Genomic DNA, 15076 nt, shown 5'->3' with positions numbered 1-15076 from the left:
CTCAAAAAAATTGTGGGAGATTAGAAGGTGAAATATTGTTTCTCTATTTACATTCGACTTAATTTTAAAAAATACAGTTTCCCCATCCCATTCTAATGATATTGATAGCAAACTTCAGTTCTGAACTGTTGTTTATATTGCTCTCCAGAAGAAGCTTCACTTGCAGCTTTCTGATATCTCTGCTAATACTGGTCCTAGGTATCTGCCTTGGAAAACATTTTTTACCTGCAAATTGATTACTAGCTACCAAACAATCAGGAGAACCTAAACTGAGATCAAATCAACACAGCACTTGAAACTAAGCTTCTGTTGGTAAAACACACATCCCCGGCAACTGAAATCATTCCTCAAACTTTTCCTTTAAAGACACAGACAGTTCTATCACTGACTCTTTCAGGTTTGTGTTTTGTTTGTTTAAGAAAAGAAAAATATTTACCTTGATCCTTGACCAAGAAATTCGTAGTAACAAGAGGTGGGACCTGCCCTCGCGCTCCAGTGACAAATGGTTCTGACCCACGGTTACTTCTGTCATCTTCAATCACTTGAATCTATGTTGGAAAACACCATGTTAATACTTAGAGGCTTGGTTTCAAAGTACTGTAAAGTACAGAATCTGTAAGGCAATGAAAAGGGGACTGGAGAAAAACATTACTATCTCTAAAAATAAGAAGTCTAAAGAATGTAAGTTTTGTCAAGCAGTCACCTCTCAGTTTGATTTCAAACAGTACTTAACTATCAATAAATTACAAGCTGCAAATACTGTTTTTCCCTAAGTATTCTTAGTAGCAGCATATTTTATGTTTTAAGGCCTGATCTGAACTCATAAAAGCCAAACTCAGATCAAGAAAGGAATTTTTGGTACTATTCCCTTGTATGATTCTAATCAAATTAAAATTAGAAGCTTCTGTAATCCTCAAGTTGAAGTCTATAGGTAACCTCGCTTTTTCTTTCTGTTATCTTCCCACTATTTTCATAGTACGCATTTATTTCTAACCACTGCAACTCTGACCTAAAGACAGATGTGCTTGCAAGCTCAGGTGGAAGTCTTCATTACTTTGTAGTGCTCAAGGGTTTGTGATTTGAATTCTGGGGACATGGAAAGTGAAGTTTCAGTAGACTTTTCAATGAATTAAACTTCAAAGCCTGTAAAAATCTTAAATTTCTTAATATTTCAAATTCTTCATTATTGCAAATATGCTCAAGATAATGGAAATTTATTGAACAGTTTTAATCTACTAAAATATCCACTGACCTTTGCCTAAGAACAGAGAATTTAGTTGTACACAGTTTAAACTGTATTTCCATAGTGATAAGTGAATGAAAGAATTTAAGTTAACATTAATTCTTCTGATCTTATTTTGCCACCAAACACATATGCCTTTGCCTACAGTAAATTCTGAGAAGCAGAAGTTAGCATGGCAGAACTTCCACTCTCTCACTATGGATTCCAAGCTGCCAGCAGAAAGCCTCCCATAGCTTCAGACAGTGACTACTCTAGGATAAATCCATTCTCGTTTCAAAAGTCAACAGACTGACTGATGTTGGTGATCTCACCACTGGTACCTGTTACATGATGAACTTTGACTAAATGTGAGGAAGAAGCAACACAGGGTGACAAAAACCCAAACGTGCTTTGTTTTTCTTCCCATCCAAAAGGTAGCTGCTTTTTAATTTCTTTATGTAAGATTCTCTAACATAAACATTAAATTTTCAAATTCAAAATTTAATGGTTATGTACAAGCACAGATAATGAGAGAATGTTTATAGCTCCCCATGCCTCATCCTAAGCGACTAGAAGATTTATATCAGGAATTAACATCAAAACAAAACAGTTCATCTGCAATTTTAGAACTCCAAAGCACTGGCCCAATACTGGTGTATCAACAAGAACAGTAATCAAATTCTGATCCAGACTGGTAGAAAACATGGCTACACAGGCTCATGCTGTGTATGAGACACACACTGTATGCACATTCAGACTATTGGCTTACACTGAAAATGCCAGTTGGAATCTGATGAAGGTGATATCCCAAAGATCAGACAAAGAAGGGGAGACATTCTTCATGATCTGTTTCTGAAACACTCTGCTTTCTATTGCCTCACCATTTATCACAGAAGATTTTAACAACCTCATGTGGTGCAATGTTACTCATTTTGATAAGGCAAACAGAAGACAGCCGGAAAGGGTAAAGGATTAATGATGTAGGGTTAGCGAGGTGAAGTTCAGGTTTCAGGCATGCACAGATGGTCACCAACACACAGACTACAATTGACACATATACAGCACTTACTGGACTAGGAATTGCATCTGGGTCTATTCTGTGCCTGGGTTTCTGCTGGGGTGGCAGCTCATTAAGTTGCTTTTTGTTTAATAAAAAGTAAGAGTGCCACAAAAAAAAAAAAAGAAAGAAAGAAAGAAAAGAGAATAATAAACCAAAAAGTAACAGTGTTACTTCTCTCTACTCAAACCTGTAGCACTGGAATTAGATACATTTGGATATTGGTTCATGCAACAGGACACATCAGCTTCTGCAGCATACACTGACCCCAAAACCTGTCTTGCCAGGATATTGGGCTTGAGCTCTGAACACACTGCTAACAGAGGCAGGGGCTCACCTGCTCATTTTGGTTAGAAACTGGGGATTTATGCCTTAAGAACATGCTAACATGAAGGCAACTGACACAAGCCATTTGAGATCCATTTAGTGGAAGAGAAGAAAGGCAGACAAGCAATTCAAGACATATTCTACAAAAAAAAAAAAAAGTCATAAGCTTTACATAAACCTGGAGTCTAAACAGATAATCTTTTTTAAGTGGAATTAACTTCTGAAAAACATCAGATCTAAGATGTAACTCAAGATTAAATTATTTTCACAGTTTTGAAGTACAGAACAGCAGCAGCAGCAGTGGAAGGAACAGCACAGCAGACTAGTGGCAATAATACTGCCAGGCTTAATATTAGTCATCACTGCTAAGCTTTACACATAACCGCTCATCCTTTCTCAGAACCTCCATTCTGAAAGATAATCCCAAATTGAGAAGCTGTCCATAACTGAATGATATAGCATCATGAGTTCATGAGCCAAAAAACCACAAACCAGCTTTTTGGCAGATTATAGGAAAAGCACCAAGATCATCTCCTACTAACCATATTTTAAATGTGGATCATACAGTTCACAGACTGTCACCATAAAACCTGAAATTAGTTCACCTTGGAAAGTCATAATGCAAGAATCCAGATATAGAGAAACAAGCTTAATAAAAGCCCTCAAGGATTCTCAGAAGGTAACACAGTATAGAAAAAGACCTGAGGAATTAGAGCAGTGATTTCCATATGCAGTGCCTCTCTTTAGTCACCAAGAAAAATACTGTCTGTGGGCTTATTCATAAAAAAAAGAAGACGGATATAAGAGAGAAAAGTAGAGCAGGAAAACAGACTGATGTTCCTCAGAACAAGGGGTTTTGTCAGCTTGTTTTCAGCTCTGGTTTTTGTCAGTTCTGTTTTATGCAAACACACTATGGAAGAGGTGACGCTGGTAAGAACAGGTAAGCTTACAGGGCTGGGAATGGAATCTGGATCCAAGCGTTTTGGTGGAGGTGGTGGCCCAGGTGGACTTCCATAATTTGGTGTTCCTGGATAGGCTCCTCCATAGTTTGGCTGGGGACCCCTCATCTGCCCAAAGGAACCTTAACAAGAAAGGAACATCAGAATTAAAGAGGGTCTTAATGCTAGGTGTTTCCTCCTTAGGCACTTCCCACTTTTCCTGCCATTATAAAAAAACCCCTCAAGAACAACAAAGTTATGTGCTTTTCAGTTAATTAGGATTAAACATATTTGTCACAGTGTTTCAGCTTAGATTGGTACATCTCTACCAACAATCCAATAAACTGATGGATACAGTACTCAAAACTAGACTTAAAGAAACACACATTTTCAGTCTGAACTCTATTAACTCTACCCCAGCCAAAACCAGCACACCAATGTAACTACTTTTAGAGTAATATGATTACAATACACATTAAGGTCATGCACTATGAACGTCTAAATGCAGAACTGTCTAACAGAAAGTGCACACAAAACAGCCAAAAAAGCTAGTGGATGACCTCTAATTCTTCAAATTAAAGATATGCAAGGAGTTGTCTTGGGCAGTTTTGGCTGGTCTGAGGTTACAGTAATAGGTTAATGTGTGATTTTCTCTTTTGTTTTGTAACTACCTGTAGTTATTTCACATTATTTTAGACAATTCCAGTCACTTACAGAATAACAGCACGATTTAACCCATGAGTATTTTTGCAGTTTATAGGAATTTGGACAGATATGTTTAAGTAATTTACCTGGCCAGTTGTGCAAAACTGCATGGGGGATGGGATTCTCAATCCTAACATTTGCACAGGATTACTTTATCCTAGCTATCTGTAGGTGTTATTGATTCAAAACCAGCCAAAACTGTTGATAATTCAGAAAGCTTATCTGGTCTTACTTTTAAGCACACTTAAGATGTGCAAGCAGCTACAAGGAGCAAAATACGGTTATGTGAATTAAAGGAGAAAACATAGCGACTCCTTTTTCAATGTTCAACAGCTGCTCTCATATACATTGTATATGCACAGCGCCACCAATTTAAAAAATAAAAAATAAGGCTTTTCAGTATTTAGATGTCTATTTTTTAGCAGATGAGGTTGCAGATATCAAGTTAAAGTCCATAATAAAATGTTGATAACAAATGCTGGTATTATTATGACACTAATTACTAAACAGGTTTTGGTCAAGTAAGCTAGGATTCCTTTAGTTACATTAATCTGATTAACACCTGTACGATAAAATATCTTAGAATGACACATGCTATTGTTTATCTTAGACATGAGCACAGGGAAACAAGAGAGAAGTGCTGAAGTGCAGCCAGGAGCCAAGTAACAAACCCGAAACTTAGTTCTCAGTTTGCAGAATACGGAGAACGCGTAACTTAAAATTCCGCCACTAGGAATACTCACCATTCTGCTGCATTTGGTATCCTGGCTGAGGAGGATGAGTGGGAGGAGGTGGTCCATGGAGGCCACTCATGGGAGGCCCAGGGTGCAGCCCTGCCATGGCTGATGGAGGTGGTGGTGAGGTTACATGGTTAGGCTGGGATGACGGTGGTCCAGCAAGTGTCTGCCCAGGCAGTGGTGGGCCTGGCATGGCAGGTGGCCTTGGGGCACCTGTGGTGGGAGGGTAAGAGGAAGGTCCAACCCCTGTAGAAGGGGGAGGTGGGGCAAAACCAGGGACTTGAGTAGGTAGGCGCTGAGTTGATACTGTCTGACCAGGAAACGGAGGCTGTGCCACAGGAAGACCCTGAGGCACACTGGTGGGAGGGGGTCCTTGGGTCGCAGAGTAAGGTGTGTAGAGACCAGATCCCGGTGGACTAAAGCTTCCTGAGACTGGGGGAACCGATGTTGGGGGACCTGGTAAGAATAAAAGAAGATATAATACCATTTTCTCCTATCCTCAAGACAATTAAGATGCAAGCAAGACTCATTTGCCCTAGATTACCTAAACAGGTCTACCACTTTCTCATCTTCAGATCGATTTTCCAATACTAGCAGAGACAAACCTTAAGTGACCATCCTCCTAGATTGATCTGAGAGCTGAAACTCCTTCAAAGGATCTGAAACTTGGTAATTCTTTCATTGTTCTCTCTCTCTCAAAGTCTGAGCTGCTTATTTTACATAATCAGAATACATTTCAGGATTCAGGGACAGAAAAAAGGAGCAAAGCCAGGAATATACAAAGCAAGAACCACCACAAGTCTATCTATGAATTTCTTGAACTAAAATAAGTTTCTGTCTCTAACTCCACACTCCACACTTGGAGCCTGTAGATGAAGAATGGTTTTGAGCTTTTTGGTTTTAACAGCATGAAACTATCACCATCTGTATTCACCACTGTACTATTTCTGAGGATAATTTTTGACAAACACACATTGCCAAAAAGCTGAAGAAATCTGCATTTCCCTATCTACTCCTAATTTTCCTGTAAAATTTGCCTTACAATACAAGATGCTTGTTAAAAAGTACTTAGCAAAACAATTTAAAAGAAGTCTAGTCAATCCAGTTTACATATACTAAAGACAAAACTCTAGTCTTCAATTCAAAAAAAGTATTGTAATCTATAGCAATGAGATTGTCTTCAATTCAAAAAAAATATTGTAATCTATAGCAATGAGATTGTCTTCAATTCAAAAAAAGTATTGTAATCTATAGCAATGAGATTGTCTTCAATTCAAAAAAAGTATTGTAATCTATAGCAATGAGATTGTCTTCAATTCAAAAAAAGTATTGTAATCTATAGCAATGAGATTGTAGATCTAATACAACAGAACCATACATCTAAATTCAATATATACTGTTAATTCAGTTTATACTGTTTAATTAAGTTTCTTCTTGACTTCCAGCAGAACCCTTCACAGAATCATTCAGAGTGATTTCAGCCCTTTGTGATTTATAGGGCCCTTTCTCCGTTTTATTATTTGTTTGTTTGTTTGTTTTGAATGGGCTGCTGCACAGCAGTAGCAAGGCATATAGACTCTCCAACAGCTTACTTAGGGGCAGCTGATACTCTCCTTTGTTATTTAGGTCCAGCAGTGCTTCCTGCACTGTCCCCTACAATGGTCTCAGTTCAGTTTTCCCCTATTATGACATTATTAGTTAAGAAAACTACTATTTACTATGGTGGATATCAACACTCAGACAGTTCCCATAACCATATGGCAACGAATCATTGACAAGAAAAAATCTTTTACTAAATTACCAGCAAACCCGAAAATCAATAGCACATTTCTGTAGCCAGGAAACCTTACCATATCCCAGTCCAGCTGGGGGAGGAGCAGAGGCTGTAGCAGTGCCAATTGTCATCCCTGCCATGTGATTGCTGAGCTGCTGCACGCTGGCTGGGGGGGGCCCATATTGCTGGAACGCAGACGGTTGGCTGACAGGCGTGGATCCTGAGCCTGGCAGGAAGGGCTGGGAAGCAGGTGGCCTGGGAAGGAAGATGATAAACTTAACTGATTCCTCATTATACAAGATGTTACCATTCTCTGTGTCTTTTAGAATTGTTTTACCAAATAAACACTCACTGGGTCTTAATTATGTACATGAAGCACTGTAACTCAGTTTTGGAAAAATAATTACATATCCTGCAAGGATCTGAATCCCTTTCATCAAAAAAATCTATTAGCTCTTAAAATACAAATTTTATATTTTTGTGAATTCCATTTTCTTTACCACAACGAATCAGAAACGCTGCAATGGAGTCTATAGGGTGAGCAACAGTAAGGCCTGCACAGCTATGTAAAAAATGCTCTGTTCCTCAAAAGATTTGGACTCTGCAGGACTGTTGCCACTTTCACCACTGAGGTAATGGCAGTGTCTTTCTGGAGAAGATACTGAAGAGCTTTAGTTGAAGATAACTCAGGGATCTGTAATGGACAGAAGAGGACTCGGAATAGAACCAATATGAAGAAATTAGTCAGCAGTGACAGCAACATGCTCCAGAGATCAATTCACACTGCCAAGGCATCAAATACCATGGCTGTGTGGATGCAACAGTTTTAAGACAAGACAGATTATGGGAATCAGAATTTTTTTTTAAGGGAAAATGACTACCACAAAAAGTCTTTGGAGGAGAAGTGGCTTTGATCAGTCAGTGACATTTGCTTATACCCTTCCTGAAGTTTTTAATCTCCAGAGATACTTATTTTCTAACACATCATCTTGTTCCAAACCAGTAACAAGGTAATGAAGAAAGTTAATATCCACCAGAGGAAAAAACCAAGGTATTTAGTTTGCTCTAGATCTAAAAGGTCTAGACCTAGTATAGGTCAACTAGGGCAGGATTTTGTTACAATTTGCTCTTCTTGTATGTACCTCTGCATCGGGGCTGCTGAGGCTGGAATCCCATTCTGCACATCTCCATGATCAAACTGACTGTATGCCAGGTGGCCAGAAGGATGTGATGCTCCAGAGACTGGAGGGGGAGCTCCGGATGTTGGTGGGGCTCTTAATGAACCTACAGATATAAGGAAAAAAAAATTAAACTATCACAAACTACAGAAACAAGGACTTGAACCAACTACCATGAAAATCCCAGTGCAGAATTGTTGTATAATAATCCACGAGCAACAAGTAATTTATACAGCTATATTATAAGTAGCAAAAATGAAAGTACAAATATTTTTAGTCAGTGTCACTGGTTACCATCTCCACACAGATCAAGCAGAAAATATGTGTTATGGAGGGTCTTCAAAAGACAACTCCATCTTTTATGAAGAAAAAAAAAAGCATCTTGTCAGTAAGTTACTGAATTCTTCCCCCTCCAAGTCCAATTATTTTTATGCAGACCAAGAAAAGTATTCACATGGAACCTAATGTTCATTAGAGGTCAGTTTTCCCTACTTGTAAGGTAAGCAGGTTATGCAAGTAGATTCAGTTTTCAAAAGCTACATTTGACTAATTGCGTTCATATATAACATAATGAGAGCCACCACAGATTGTTCTTTACAGCCTCTCAAGGTTGAAGGCTAACACAAATACTTTCCCATCTTTCAGACTGAGATGTTTCAGTCACAGCCCAAACATATTTGCCTCAGAAATCAGTCTTTCCACAGAGGGCACAATACTGGATACAATACCAGCAGACCAACTCCAGTTCCTACTTCCAAGAAAGAGAATATAAACTTCTACTTTAATAATACTATGTTAACAATATTGATAATTAGAACAACTGTATGACCATGCGTGCTAACCACAAAGGAACCTATTTCAGGCATGGGGTATCATTAAGCACAGATGACTAAATAAACTGCCCCGTGAGACCAGGGCTGCACACACTCACTGTTGTGCCACTGACAGTGACCAGCATGGCAAGTTTAAAAGGGACTCAGAAGCCTCCTTGTGAGGAACCATTATGAAACAGGAAATAGGGGGAGCCATTTCTCAATTCTACAGCTAAGTTAGACCCCAAAGTAAGATGAAAATACATGAGTTGAAACCTTGTATCTGCTACATGCAATTCTTAGCAAGCTTGGGGATGTAAAGTCAAGGAAGGAATTAACTAGGCCTTGCATGAATAACCCATAATTTCTTGCATTCTTTTCTTTATTACTAAACCTCCTCCCGTCCTTCATTTTGAGATTTAGGATTTAATTACTCCTAGGGACACTTACTATTTTTATATACCTTCCTCTCATTAAATCTTGTCTTTTCTAAACTACTATTACAGCACCTTTGTCTTACTGTTTCTCTAGCTAAGCATTTCCCGATCTCTAACCATTTGTATATTATTTCTGAATGTCTTTTTTGATACCTTTCCAGTTGATTTGATATATCACCATCTATTGTGCAATTTCTTTCCTTTGATAGTACATGTAAACTATTTGGTCTTATCAGTTCTTGTCTTTGAAGGCATAGTTAATCCAATTTCTGGAGGGATCCTACACTTTTTTTTAAATATAAATTAAGTTAAATTTTTCCCCCTCAAACTTAGCAGGCATACCATTTGACAAATATGTGCTTGCTTCAGAAAAAGCTTTGGAAGTATTCATTTTCTAGATCTTGTCACAAATATACTTCTGTAACCATTACCACAGACTGCTCAAACAGACACTGAAAAAAAAAATCACTTGAACAGGTATAGGGATCTAATGGTTTATTAGCCTAAGATTCATTACTCTTGAGGAATACTCAAGTTCCCCTTCCAACATCTTTGAGATGTTGCTCTTTCTCATCACAGACCTCAAAATCAAGGTTACAGCAAAATGGAAATTTCCTGTGATTTTCCTCAAAGCCCCAAGACTATCTGGTCTTCAATTCCAACATCCTAATCTTCTGAACAAATGGACACCACTAGAAACAGCTATTCCAAAATACCACTACTTGGAAAGAAGGAAAAATACAATACGATTTCTTGTAGCATTTCTAATTCTTACATCTTGATTGCTGGTTTTGAAAAAATATTTCCTTATTCAAGTCCCAGCTTTTCGAATCATAATTATTCCTAATATATATTTGGTTTCTAAGTATAGCCAAGGGAGCTAAAAACTTGTTTCTTCCCTTAAATGAAAGCAGAAGCCATAAAAATCTCATGACTTCCAGTAACATTTCTTTGCAATGTTATCATTTCAAACCTCACTTTCCCTCTCAAGTGGGAGACTGCATTCTTTTAAACTAAGGATTTTACCTGACAGAACCTGAATGGGCCAATTCAGCTTTTGAAATTAGACTTCAGAAAACATTAGTCATAAGTCAGGTTTTATCTATGAATCTGCATGCATAAGGGATTTCTACTAGGATTATTTCTTCATATCCTATTTATGCTTCTGGAATGCTGCCTACAAATAGATTGGGAAGTGTCCCACCCACCTCTGCCTGAATAATCAGGTACCCACACCTCTGAGATAAGTATCCATATTAAATAGCAACTTGGCACAGAAGAAGTGACAGCACAAACACTCCCACAGAAAGGACACCATTTACCTATGAAATTAGGTGCAAGAGAAGAACTGTCAGAGTTGAGAGATACAGGAGAGCCCTTCGAAGGGAACCCCAAGGAAGGAAAGTAACCTGGAAAGACAGAATACACCAGTAAATCAAGCCTGAGAGAAAGCACCAAGAGACAGTGTTTCCAATGCTAAGGACAGTCTACAGTGCAAAAAATATCATATACCCAAAATTCATATCACTTACCACATTGTTCCTTAAGCTACACTCCCCCTGTTCTACCATACATAACATATTACCAACATAGTTCCTGTCTTTACACTAATACAAGTGTTAACAGTTTCATAAACAAAATAAAACAACCCAGCCGCAGCCTAATTGTTCCTGGTATTCAGATAATTGTCTTTGCACTCTTAGCTGCATGACCTCATCAGAAGGAAACCAATAAATAGACTAACTGAAAGACTGGGGCAAAATTGTCCTGGTTCTTTCAACACTCTCACAGCAAGAAGCAGCTATTTTCAGACAGCAGCACCACAGCACTCCACTTCTGGTCCCAAGAAAGACTATCATCACTGTCACGGCATTCCCACAATTCCATTTAGTTAAGAGTTAGGGATTGTCACATAAATCATATGAGAAAGACTACCTGACTGAGGCTGGCACCTGTTCCCATCACTTCTCTACTCAGTCCTCTAAGCAATTTTATTGTTATTTTCAAAGTAAATCCCTAAGACAACTAATTTGAGATCATAGAATAACACTGGCAGTTTTCCTTTCACCCCTCAGTGTTCCCTAAATTCCTGTTGCTCTAGCGCCTCTGAAATTAATTCTCTCTCGTCTACATTATGCAGCTACAAAAGGTCTTGCTACAAAGACTTGCAATAAACATCTGATGGAGATGGTGGTAGAAAGGATAACTGTCAGTATCTTTACTATCACTCGTCCGCTATCTCTGGTAATACGTTGTTTGTTTGACTCTCACTTCCACCTGGATGTCATACTCAGCAGCCACTCACAAGTCAACTTCTTGCTCTTGTGTTAGTGCTCCGAATTTTACATTCCTTCCTTCTAAAGACAGGAATCCTGAGCAGTAACAGGTCCAAAACACACAGCCTGACAACTGAGATTTCCCTAATACAGACTGCTAACTCCAGGAAGGATGGTCTCAGCAGAAAAGATGGAAGAAACATCTCCACAAACTATGGTTGGTCTTTGCCTGATATATTAATAAAGTACACGAGACACAACTTGAGTAGTGCAATACAGTTTTGTGGTCCAAGTGAGATCATCTTGTTGCCCTCAGTGTAACACCATCTTCAATCATTACTGGCACAAACAAAGCCTGCATTTTTTATCTGCACAAGTTTATGTGAATGTTACCAAGATATCTAGGTATGTCCTTACTGAGCTGTCATGAACCACATTTTTCCTGTTCCAAAATTTAAAAAGGCAAACCAGAAATAATCCAGAAAAAAAAAGTTAATTATCTTAAAAATAAATGCAACGCATGTAAAATCTAAAAATTCTTGAAGTATCTGATGGAAGATGCTCATCAGTTTCTTTTCAAAAATACCCCAAACATTCTTCGTATTGCTAACAGCCAAAACCTGTTTTTTATAAATAGCTGCACTGATGAAACTTTTCCAAATCTGTACTAATTTTTGTTCTTCTTGAATTCCCTTCTCTCCATCACTAAAGCAAGTCCAATTTCTCCCCATTCCTTCCACTGGACAGGAAACAATGGCTACAGTGAGCAGCCAAACAGAGCACTCAATGCTTAAGAGCTCTGCCTCTGCCTTCCCAGGACGCAGTTTCTTTCCTCTGCTCAGAGCTGATTTTCACTAGTTTTATAGGAATTTAAACCCTTTGTGAAATTAGCTCAAAACTCTCAGATTAAAAGTGCTGTTGGAAGACATTTATTGAGAGCATGGGAGGAAGAGGATTAAGGAAAGAAAAGGAAGATGGAGCAACTGAATAATTCATTCTTTACCACACCACACTTAACTCCTCTTCTTCATTACTCTACTAACTCCAGACAAAAGTCCCACAGTGTATTTATTCAGCACCCAAACTTCAGTTTCCCACTTCCGTTAGTTTCAAGAGAACTACAGGCACTTCTGTTGTTCCACGCTTCTCATTGAATCTGGTTTAAAATTCAGTAAGTTGCAAAAGATTCAAGATGTACTTGTAGGGGGGAATAATATGGAGACCGTTAGCATGATCAGCATAGTCCTTATTACCTTAGAATACCCATCTGAAATCCAAATGAACATTTTTAAGTTCACGTTGTGCTTATTTCAGCAAAACTGAATTCATCGCCACGATTTGAAAAGGCAGACACACTTCTATCAAAGCAACAGTATTTTCTCCTCTACATATCACATGTTAAAGTCACTATTAATTTCCCAAAGCAATTCAAATACTTGAAAACAAAAACTCACAAATTTCTCTAATAATTTTAAGTCAGCGTTTCTTTTGAAAACAGGAGAACAAAAGTTGAACTACTTTCTTTCTTTCTAACAAACAAAAATAACAAGGGATATGATCCCGCAGAATCAGTGAAATTCTGGAACACATAAGCTTGCCACATGTCCACAAAACTGTCTATTGAGTTGAAAGGCATTAGAGAAAATAGTTCCCAATACACTTTTGTATTTGTATTCGTAAGAGTTGTGTCTTAATCTTTTAGGATGGAGTGCAGATCTTTCTATGTAATAATGTAAGGCACTCTCAATTATAAATCTGTTGCAGCCCCTAACTGCTCACAACCTCATCAGGAAGACTGCTCAAGTCAAGTACTTCAGTACCACGGGGGCACAGACATACAGAGAAAAGCAGGTCGTTTCTCAACTTGTTAATTTTATGAGCTATTAAAAACAAGAGTAAGCCTTACTAAACTGGACAAGTGACAGAACAATAACCTCAGAATACAGAAGAACATGATTTTTAACATCATGTAAGTAACATACAGAAAAAAAGATAATTGGTACGACAAAAAAGACTTACAACAGGAAGTATACAGAAAAAAAAAAGTCATGCACACCACAATTCACAGGTTATCAATTTTAAAGTATTGACTGAGAAGTACCTTGTGGAGGGACTGGCTGTTGATATTCTGGCATCGGACCATTATAAGCTCCATATTGTGACCGAGGAACCCCTGGCAGTGACTGTCCTCCGTAGGCAGGCTGCTGGTATCCCTGATATCCAGGCTGAGGTTGCCCATAAGGAGGCCCCGTGTGAGCTTGCTGGTTTACACTCATTGTATTCACATCCCCAAACTAATCTCACCTGCAAAAAGGGGGGGGAAAAATGGCTTTTAGCAGACATAAAACCAAACTGGCTGACTTCCCTACCGTTTTGTCATAAATGAGAGCTCCTAAGATATTTGGGAAGGTAAAACATTAATGGTAATTTACTCTTGCACAGCAATTTTTCCAAGTAAGATAAATGCTTTATGAGAGCTAGTTAAAAACCTGTATTTTCAGAAACTGTGTTTTCTAATTGACTTTTTCAGTGCTTCCTCCTGGTTAGACTTGTGATCATCATCTAAGATAAAAGTACCATCATTTGCTATTCCACAATAGATTATTATCAAGCTTCCTGAGAAACCTTATGAACTACTGCCACCTCAGAGAGTATCAGACCAACAGAAAACAGATTTCATGACATAGATGAGTGATTCCTTAACATAACACTGAACAAGGTCAGCTTTCACCTCTGTGTTAGTTTACTGGATCACATTTCCTTGCTACAAGCGACACACACATCAGCATCCACAAAGGCAGCTGCTGCAAGTGTTTGATAGAATCTAGAACAGGACCAACATAGGGGGCTCTAACCTTTTTTTTTTTTAACAATAGATTATTTAAAGTTCTTGTTATGTACATAAATCTCAGAAAAGGAAGATATTCCAAAGTCAGAATGTTCACTTAAGAAAGATGTTCAAAATGAAAAATCATCACAGGCAAAGTTGGCACTAAAGGAGTTACACAGAAGTGTAAGACCTGAAACAGAGCATCAGAGACAGGAGAGACATTTCTTAGCAAACTTATGCAAGAAATCTAGCTGAACAGACAGACTCCCAATTCCCCTAACTCATATAAAGAAACTGACTTGCTTTTATAAAGAAAAAAACAGAAATGTCACTGTAAGACCCCCAAACCAAGCAGGCAATTCTTACAATACCAGGGTATCAAGCAGGCAGACAAGCCACAGTGCCCTCCAGTTGTGGAGAATTAAGGAGATGATTTCATGGGCAGGAGATTCCTTCATCCTGTGTTTCTCATAGGAATATTTTGCATTCCCTGTACTCCTTTGCACACTCCATATGTCACTGTTATCCTATTCAGCTAAGGCTATCTACACTAACACTGTGAAGAGAAGTATTTAACACAATTAAATTATTTACTAAAAAACTTCAGTTTATATAAAAATGCAAGGTACAGTTAAAGCAAAAAAACTAATGTTGCCCTCCTACTTTTCTCCAAATAGTACAATGAACTTGTGTGTTAAAGATACACAGTAAATCTTAACACAGAGGAGACAGAGCTGCAACAGCCACCAGACAGTTGAGGCAAAACCCTACAAGGAATCTACA

At 38.3% G+C, this 15076-nt stretch overlaps 1 protein-coding gene across 7 annotated transcripts in view; it reads right to left on the bottom strand.

The window, feature by feature from the left end:
- SEC24C (SEC24 homolog C, COPII coat complex component) overlaps window positions 1-15076 on the bottom strand; it is a 38846-nt gene that overhangs the window by 17411 nt on the left and 6359 nt on the right. For 4 of the 7 annotated variants that reach the window (XM_032695737.1, XM_032695738.1, XM_032695740.1 and 1 more), the window contains exons 2-9: window positions 13565-13767; window positions 10510-10596; window positions 7903-8044; window positions 6837-7015; window positions 4993-5442; window positions 3557-3687; window positions 2292-2360; window positions 437-548 (exon numbers count right to left, since the gene is read on the bottom strand). In XM_032695737.1, coding sequence (XP_032551628.1) covers window positions 437-548; window positions 2292-2360; window positions 3557-3687; window positions 4993-5442; window positions 6837-7015; window positions 7903-8044; window positions 10510-10596; window positions 13565-13739 — 1345 coding nt within the window. In that variant the 5' untranslated portion in view covers window positions 13740-13767. The remainder of the gene's footprint in view (window positions 1-436; window positions 549-2291; window positions 2361-3556; window positions 3688-4992; window positions 5443-6836; window positions 7016-7902; window positions 8045-10509; window positions 10597-13564; window positions 13768-15076) is intronic. The other 3 variants (XM_032695742.1, XM_032695741.1, XM_032695744.1) reach the window with 3 other exon arrangements.

Source organism: Chiroxiphia lanceolata, chromosome 8, assembly GCF_009829145.1.
Source record: "Chiroxiphia lanceolata isolate bChiLan1 chromosome 8, bChiLan1.pri, whole genome shotgun sequence".
In the NCBI taxonomy this organism is placed as follows: domain Eukaryota; kingdom Metazoa; phylum Chordata; class Aves; order Passeriformes; family Pipridae; genus Chiroxiphia; species Chiroxiphia lanceolata.
This window is presented reverse-complemented; position numbering and strand designations above follow the sequence as displayed.